The sequence below is a fragment of the Globicephala melas genome, chromosome 2 (genome assembly GCF_963455315.2).
Source record: "Globicephala melas chromosome 2, mGloMel1.2, whole genome shotgun sequence".
NCBI lineage: Eukaryota > Metazoa > Chordata > Mammalia > Artiodactyla > Delphinidae > Globicephala > Globicephala melas.
In genome coordinates, this window is record NC_083315.2 from 94,031,285 (window position 1) to 94,040,702 (window position 9,418).

The window sequence follows — 9,418 nt, forward strand, 5'->3', positions numbered from 1 at the left end:
TCATCACTATTTATATTATGATGACTGTGAAAGCATCATTTACAGCAAAAGCAAGTAGTATACTATAGTATCCTTTCTTGTACAACTTTTTTGTTTGTCCTAGAGTTAATAATTATCTTATTTTCTTTTGCTTAATTTTCTGTTATCTATCTGAAAAACTAGCTTTCTGTTTTCCCCAGAGTTCATAATTGCTTTATTTTTCCTTTTACTTAAATTTCTGTGTGTCTAGCAAAATATGTCTTCAGAACTTCCAAGCATCTATCCTATCAATATTATTTGGGGACATGAGCAAACATATCAGATGATCTACCCATCTTCCACCTCCCCCTCTTTTATTCCCCGCCCCTCCCAGAGACCTCCTTCCATAATCCTTCACGCTCTTACTCTAGTATGGACTGATTTTTTTCTAGGGTCTGGAAATTTCATATGTTAAGCCTTTGGTTTGGATGTTTGCTGAGGATGACACTCAGTGGACGGTTTCTAAATCCTAGGGAATTGTTTACTCATTATAAGGAATTTTATATATGCAGATTTTGAAAGTATATTTTAGTTATCTAGTACCATATAAGGGCTGCCTTCATTTTCTAGTTGACTACATTTACATAGTAGGGTGAAGGGAATGCTCCTATGCATCTGGATGCATGAAATGTCTAGTGATTAAAAGTAGGATTTGCTAATATGTAATTCAACCTATTTTTTTTGACGTGCATATTAACCTTAGGGTGATTTACCTGAATTTTGAATCCCAGGTGATTATTAAGAATATATTCCCAGACAATTTCTTGTTACTCTCAAACTCATAATGGTACTCGCCACTATGAAAACTGGTTTTTAATATATGGAAGTTAAATATAATTTTAAAACACATAATATTTTTTAAAAGCATGATACAAAATTTGTTTAATGTACTACTTTTTGTTAGCTGCATTAGAAGCATTGCACAGTAATGGGGAATTAAATATACTAGTTCTAATAACAGCTCCGCCCCAATACTTTATACATGCAGAATATTTGGTTAATTCTTACTGTGTCCTACAAAGTAGACCAACAGCATTGTTTTAATTTACTGAAGTAGAAATTAAGGCGATTACAATTCATGATTAGGTTTTCTTATGGGAATTTCTTGTTTTCAGATAATTCATTCCCCTGTGAAGGAGGATTAGTGTTGTCCTAGATAATCCACCATGTAAATCAGGGACAGTGCTGATTCTTTAAAGAAGGAGAAATTTTTTTCAGTGTCTTTCAATATATTTCAATCACGTTCTTTTTGACATTGTTGCAATTCAGGTGGCATGCTGTTCAGTTGAATTCTTATAGAACATAGCTCTGTACTTCTGTTTGATTTATTTCCTGAGAGCATCACTGGAAGAGAAGAAATATTTTTAAATCCTTAAGATCTTGGTTGAAACAATCAGCCCTGATAACATCTACAAGCGGAGATTAAATGTGTATGATCAAATCCTCTTCCCAGAATGCACTGCTATTGGAATGTCCCTGGCCTCTGTCTAGGCCTGTAACATTGAAGCAACTACACATCTCAGGATGCACCACCCATTCACTCTTCCTTTTCTGTCTTTGGTAGTATTGTCCACTGAAAGTTGTAGACAGACATAGGATTGGTGAATCCCCAGGGGCAGGTGAATCTGCCCTGTTTGCCTGATATAGGAATTGGGTGGTGATAGGGTTTACACCAAGGAGTAGTGGGAACAGAGAAACACCTACTGAAGATTATGGCAGGATTCCTGGCTATTTATCAAACAGCTGCTTACTTACTACCCTGTTTGATGCCCCAAGACTGATAAAATCGAAGGTGCTTTTCTAATATCTTCATTTCAGCTCCAGGTACTTCTATGTGTAGAGGGAGTGTTAGTGGTTAATTTGGTGCTGCAGTTCATTTCCATCCGTGTTGTGGGACTTTTATCTGGATCTTAGTATGTGTGATTGATTCTAAACTTATTCTCTAGGCATGTTGTACATTTCCCCTGCAATTTTGGCTACTTTAATATGAATGGTTTTGTTATTTGGGTGTTTTGAGTAAAAGATTTCCTGTTACTTGCATTTGTACTACACTACTGGAAGCTTACCAAAGTTAAATGCGTTTACTTAATCAATTGACTATGAAAACTTTTGGTTTATTTCACCAGTTAGATTCAACATCACTTCTCTCTGAGGAACAGTTAAGGTGTCTTCTGGATGAATGCACACTTAAACAAAAATCCATGATTAGACTGTCTTCAGAAAGAGAAAAGAAAGACATTGAGGATATAACACCTGAGTTGCCCCAGCTTTCCAGATCTATTCTCTCTGAGTCACTAGATGAGTCAAAAACAAAGGTCAAAAGCACTGAGGTGGAAGACGCAAATATGCCTGAGAATGCCGAAGGTGAAACATCTAGAGGCTACTATCTGACCAAAGCCTCGACTGGGCATTTTATGTCAGAAGCTCTTGTCGTTGAAGCAAAGAATATGAAATGCCTCCAGCTTTCTGAGGACAAGGTTATTGGTGACACAAAAGACTATTTTATGTCAAAGACTCTTGGCATTGGGAGACTGAAAAGGCCCTCTTTCTTGGATGATCCACTGTATGGCGTCAACGTGAGCCTTTCATCCGAAGACCAACATCTGAAACTCAGCCCTCCAGAGAAACCCAGACCAGGTGAGGCTTGGAGAATACACTGAAAATAATCCTTACTGAACACTTCAATATAAAGGTAGTATAGTTTAAAGTAGAGTAGGATAAGGAGGTATGCTTGAAAGTCACAAATGGGGTCAGTTAAGAGCATTCTAACATATGAATGTATTTGTTAATGTTCATATCAAGATTGAGAATAGTACTCATATGAAATGCATTATTCTTAATGGTAGCTAATACATATTCTTGATGATTATCCAGAAAACAATGTTGATTTCAGAGGAAAAGAGAAATTAGTTTGAATGGATACAAATAATTTGAGTAGATTTGCTTAGTATTTTAACTTCCAAATTTCAGTGATGAAAATTTGTTCCAAGGAATGAATTTGTAAAGTGCCATATATCATTGTGGTTTTGTTCGTTTCTGTACGCAAACTTCCCATCCCAGCTACTTGTATAGTGTCAGGCTTTTTGTTTTTCGTTTTCATTTTGAACCAGTGTTGCATCTTACAATGGTACAATGGTACAGGATACAAGTACTATGGGCAGTTTTTTTGATATAAACAAATATTCAATTATTTATTTATGTTAGAAGTCTAACATAGTCTGTGTTGTATTTGTTGAGTCTATTTAAATAGCTTCAGCTTTTCCTCTCGTGTAGATTACTCTAAAATATATTGTCTATTAAATCTATATCTATTACCTATTAAATCTATAATCTACTAATTTTGAACTAACTCCTCAGCCCTGTATTTCTAACTGCCATCTAGATATGGCCTCAAACTGATTTCCTCATTCTTCCCTCTCAACTCAGATTGTCCTCTTGACTTCTGTTACCTCAGCCACCCAGGCTTCAAATCTGAGTCATCATTGAATCGTCCCTCTCTCTTGCTTCCCACTTCCAATCTTCCAATCTTGTTTGTTCTGCTCCTGCAGTGTCTCCCATGTCCATCCCTCCCTTGCTCTTCCTACCACAACTGGACCAATGCGATAACCTGATCAGGCCTCCCTGCCTCTGGTCTCTCCTCTCCTCCTGCCATTGTCAACCACCTAAACTAATTCCCCCAAAGTACAACTTTGATAAACATACTTCCCAGCTTAAAAAGCTTCTATGACTCTCCTCCGCCTATTGAATGAAATCTGAATTCTTGAACAGGCCTGCTGTTCAAGGCCTCCACACTCTGACCTGCAGTTCCCTTTGAAATCAATCTCTATCTAGTGCCCTAAATGTTATTCAGGTTGTAGCTGATCTGGGCTCAGGATTCCCAGTGCTTTCCCATGTTGCTCAGGCCCCTTTCTTCTCAGACTTGTTCAGGTATCCCTTCAATAGTAGTTGAATTCTAACCCTATCCTCTCTGAATGTAACCTTCCCTCATCTTCTCTTTTAAAAGTCTTACTTCTCTTCTGAATGTCCAAGGGTATTGATCACATCATTTTACACACACTCTCTTGACATCATTTGGCACACACACCCACACTTTTTCTCCCTTAGAGTTGTGTAACCTTTTTGAGGACAGGGGTCCTATCTTCTGATTCATTGTTACATCTTCTATGATGTCCAAAGTGCTGCCTTAAATCAAGTGCCTGTTTAATAAATAAAGGAATTTAAATTATCCAGTTTTAGAATAATGCACTGAAAGTATGGTTCACATTTATTCTTTGCATTATGAATGAAAGCAGGTGGTATGGCTTAAGAATTATGCAAGCCTCACATTCTATATAAAGATTTGGAACCTTTTTCTTTTTTTCTTTTGGTGAAATTCCACAAGCCATACAGTTTTTACCTAGCAGCAGAGTTCACTTACAACGTGCAATTCAATTAAATGAGTGTGGTCTGCCTTCTCCCACCAAGATCTTCATTTAATAAATACGCCATGAGAACTTTGTTCTACTCTTTTTCTTTCTTTCTTTTTGTATTTTCTTTTCTTTTTGGACAGAAGATTTTCTTTCTTTTTGGACAGAAGGTTTTTAGTAGAAACAAAGTATCTGCATTTCCCCTTTGTCTACTGTAATCAGACTTACTCAGTTGGGTATGATGATTTACTGTCTATGAGGTCTCATTCCCGTGGAGTCAGTGTATGGGGCTTTGGAACAGCATTTTGCTAAAATATAACTTTACTTCCATGTGAATGGCAGTCACACTGATGTATATTTGTCACTGAGAAGAACATGGAAAGATGGAATGAACTAGAACTTAATGTGACTTAATGGAAAGAAGCTATGGTGGCTTACCTATAACTTCAGAAAACATGCCTCTGATGGTGCTAGATAATCCTAATGTTTGATTAAAATGACCCTGTGAGTATGGAGGCTTAAGATGGCATAGATGTGAATATATGAACCAATTTTACTTTCTGTTTATTACATAATAAACCTTAAGGAATAGGTCCTACATTATTATTTTGAGAGCAGGTCAGCCTATCTGAAGCTGGAGTTTTTCTTTTACTAACCTCAGCATTTACAATTATTAAAATAACTTGCTAATCAGTTTATTCTAAAATACTAAATTGGACATTATGTACTTTATGCAAAAATGAACACCAAAACATCAAAAATAAACATGCTAAACCAGTTTTCTTGGCAAAAAGCCCTTTAAAGATGTAATTGTAACAAGAAATTGCAGTGTGTTCAGGTGTTACATTATATTCCCTCTCTTTCTCAGGAAACAGATATGTGTGAATATGAGTCAGATGAGATTTCTGTAAGCATAGAGGAAGAAAATAGAACCATTTATCATTTTCTCTTTAAATAGCAAATATTATTGATATGTAGTTTTCTTTTCCTTGATGAACTGAGTCTGTTACGAATATTAAAATTCTGCTTCTAAAAGGGAGAGTCAGATAAAACTTCAAAAGGGACCAAGCCTAGTGACATTGAGGACCAGTTTCAATTGTGGTATTGAAAATAAGGATTTGCTTCACAGATGTTTTAAAAGCTTCTAGTGTGAAGTACCTCATTTTGTTTTTTTTTTTTGAAATACAGTTGATGTACAACATTACATTGGTTGTAGATGTACAGCATAGTGATTCAGTATTTTTACAGATTATACTCCATTAGTAGTTATTACAAGATAATGGCTACAATTCCTTGTGCTATACAATATATCCTTGTTGCTTATCTATTTTATACAGAGTATTTTGTATCTCTTAATCCCATAGCCCTAATTTACCCCTCCCCTCTTCCCTTCCCCCTCTGGTAACCACTAGTTTCTTTTCTATATCTGTGAGTCACTTTCTGTTTTGCTATATACATTCATTTGTGTTATTTTTTAGATTCCACATGTAAGTGATATTATATAATATTTGTCTTTCTTTGTCTGACTTATTTCACTAAGCATAATATTCTCTAGGTCCATCCACATTGCTGCAAATGGCAGAATTTTATACTTTTTATGGCTGCGTAATATTCCATTGTATATATATATTTATAACACGTCTTATCTATTTGTCTGCTGATGGACACTTGGGTGGCTTCCATATTTTGGCTATTGTAAATAGTGCTATTATGAACATTGGGGTACATGTATCTTCGAATTAGTGTTTTCATTTTTTCTGGGTATAGACCCAGGAGGGAATTGCTGGGTCATTTGGCAGTTCTATTTTTAGTTTTTTGAGGAACCTCTGTACTGTTTTCCATAATGGCTGCACCAATTTACATTCGCATCAACAGTGTACAAGGGTTTCCTTTTCTCCACATCCTCTCCAACATTTGTTATTTGTAGGCTTTTTGATGATAGCCATTCTGACAGGTGTAAGGTGATATCCCATTTTGTTTTGATTTGCATTTCTCTGATAATTAGTGATGTTGAACATCTTTTCATGTGCCTGTAAGACATCTGCTTGTCGTCTTTGGAAAAATGTCTATTCAGATCTTCTGCTCATCGTTTGTTTTTTGATATTGAGTTGTATGATCTGTTTATGTATTTTTCTGGTTGTTTGTTTTTGTTTGTGTTTTTTTGCGGTACGCGGGCCTCTCACTGCTGTGGCCTCTTCCGCTGTGGAGCACAGGCTCCGGATGCGCAGGCTCAGCGGCCATGGCCCACGGGCCCAGCTGCTCTGCGGCATGTGGGATCTTCCTGGACCGGGGCACGAACCAGTGTCCCCTGCATCGGCAGGTGGACTCCCAACCACTGCGCCACCAGGGAAGCCCTGGTTATGTATTTTTGGTATTAACCTTTTGTCAGTCATATCATTTGCAAATATTTTCTCCCATTCTGTAGGTTGTCTTTTTGTTTTGTTGATGGTTTCCTTTGTTGTGCAAAAGCTTTTAAGTTTAATTAGGTCCAATTTGTTTATTTTTGCTTTTATTTCTTTTGTCTTTGGAGAAAGGTCCAAAAAATTTTTGCTACAATTTATGTCAAAGAATGTTATACCTATGTTGTCTTCGAGGAATTTTATGGTTTCAGGTCTTACATTTAGGTCTTTAATCTATTTTGAGTTTATTTTTGTATATGGTGTGAGGAAATATTGTGATCTCATTCTTTTACTTGTAACTGCCCAGTTTCCCCAGCACCACTTCTTGAAGAGACTGTCTTTTCTCCATTGTATATTCTTGCCTCCTAGGTCATAGGTTAATTGAACATAAGTGTGTGGTTTTATTTCTGGGCTCCCTGTTCTGTTCCGTTGATCTATGTGCCTGTTTTTGTACCATGCTGTTTTGATTACTGTAGCTTTATAGTATAGTTTGAAGTCTGAGGGTGGTACCTCCTGCTTTGTTCTTTTTTTCTCAAGATTTCTTTGGCAATTTGGGGTCTTTTGTTGTTCCATCTGAATTTTAGGATTATTTGTTCCAGTTGTGTGAAATGTCATGGGTATTTTGATAGGGATTGCATCAAATCTGTAGATTGCTTTGGGTAGTATGGACATTCTAACAATATTAATTCTTCTAATCCAAGAGCACAGGATATTTTACCATTTCTTTGTATCATCTTCAATTTCCTTTATCAATGTTTTATAGTTTTCACAGTATAGGTCTTCAACCTCCTTCGTTAAATTTATTCCTAGGTATTTTATTCTTTTTGATGTGATTTTAAAAGAGATTGGTTTGAAAAGGGAAAACTTTTTTCTGATAGTTCATTATTAGTGTATGGAAAAGCAATAGATTTCTGTATATTAATCTTGTATCATCTACCTTGCTGAATTCATTTATTAGTTCTAATGGCTTTTGGGTAGAGACTTTAGGGTTTTCTATATTAAAGTATCATGTCGTCTGCAAATAGTGACAGTTTCACTTCTCCCCTTTCAATTTCTGTGCCTTTTCTTTTTATTGTCTGATTGCTGTGGCTAGTACTTCCGATACTATGTTAAATAGAAGTTTCAAGAGTGGGCAACCTTATCTTGTTCTTGAATTTAGAGGAAAGGCTTTTAACTTTTCTCTGTTGAGTATGATGTTAGCTATGGGTTTGTCATAAATGGCCTTTATTATGTTGAGATATGTTCCCTCTAGAGCCACTTGGATGAGAGTTTTTTCATGAGTGAATGATGAATTTTGTCAAATGCTTTTTCTGTGTCTATTGAGATAATCATGTAATTTTATCTTTTCTTTTGTTAGTGTGGTGTTTCACATTGATTGATTTGCAGATACTGAACCATCCTTGAATCCCTGGGATAAATCCTACTTGATCATGGTGTATGATCCTTTTTGTATATTGTTGGATTTGGTTTGATAATATTTCACTGAGGATTTTTGCATCTATATTTATCAAAGATATTGGCCTGTAATTTTCTTTTTTTGTAGTATCTTTGTCTGGTTTTGGTATCAGGGTAATGGTGGCCTTGTAGAATGAATTTGGGAGTGTTTCATCCGTTTCAATTTTTTTGGAATAGTTTGAGAAGGATGGGTACTAGTTCTTCTTTATATGTTTGGTAGAATTTACCCATGAAGCTATCTGGTCCTGGACTCCTGTTTGCTGGGAAGTTTTTTTTAATTACAAATTCAATTTCACTACTAGTGACAGGTTTGTTCAAATTGTCTGTTTCTTTGTGAGTCAGTCTTGGAAGGCTATATGTTTCTAGAAATTTGTCCATTTCTTCTAGGTTGTCCAATTTGTTGGCATATAATTGGTCATAGCATTCTATTCTGATTTTTTGTATCTCTGTGGTATCAGTTGCTTTTCTTCTCTTTTATTTCTTATTTTATTTGGGTCCTCTCCTCTTTTCTTCTTGGTGAGTGTAGCTAAAGTTTTATCAATTTTGTTTACCTTTACAAAAGAAAGCAGCTCCTGTTTTCATTGATATTTTCTATTTTTGGGGTCTCTATTTTATTTATTTCCTCTTTGAAATAAATCCTTCAATTTATAAATCCTTTATTATATCCTTCCTTCTGCTGACTTTGGGCCTTGTTTGTTCTTTTTTTTTCTAATTCTTTTAGGTGGTAGGTTATGTTGTTTATTTGAGATTTTTCTTGTTTCTTGATAAAGGCCTGTATCTCTATGAACTTCCCTCTTGGAAATGCTTTTGCTGCATCCTGTAGATTTTGGAGTGCTGTGTTTCCATGTTCATTTGTCTTGAGGTATTTTCTGATTTCCTCTTTGATTTCTTCATTGACCCATTGGGGTTTTTTTGGGGTTTTTTGACCCATTGGTTTTTTTAGTAGCATGGTGTTTAGTCTTCACATGTTTGTTCTTTTCCCATTTTTCTTTTTGTAATTGATATCTAGTTTCATACTGTTGTGGTCAGAAAAAATGCTTGATATACTTTCCGTCATCTTAAATGTGTTGAGACTTGTTTTGTGGCCTAGCATGTGGCCTAGCATGTGCACTTGAGAAGAATGTGTATTCTGCTGTTTTT

The 9,418-nt window shown here is 35.8% G+C and overlaps 1 protein-coding gene across 3 annotated transcripts in view; it reads left to right on the forward strand.

Moving 5' to 3' along the window:
• FSIP1 (fibrous sheath interacting protein 1) overlaps positions 1-9,418 on the forward strand; it is a 200,784-nt gene that overhangs the window by 179,341 nt on the left and 12,025 nt on the right. For all 3 annotated transcript variants that reach the window (XM_060293579.1, XM_030843050.2, XM_060293580.1), the window contains one exon: positions 2,145-2,655. In XM_060293579.1, the coding sequence (XP_060149562.1) occupies positions 2,145-2,655 (511 nt within the window). The remainder of the gene's footprint in view (positions 1-2,144; positions 2,656-9,418) is intronic.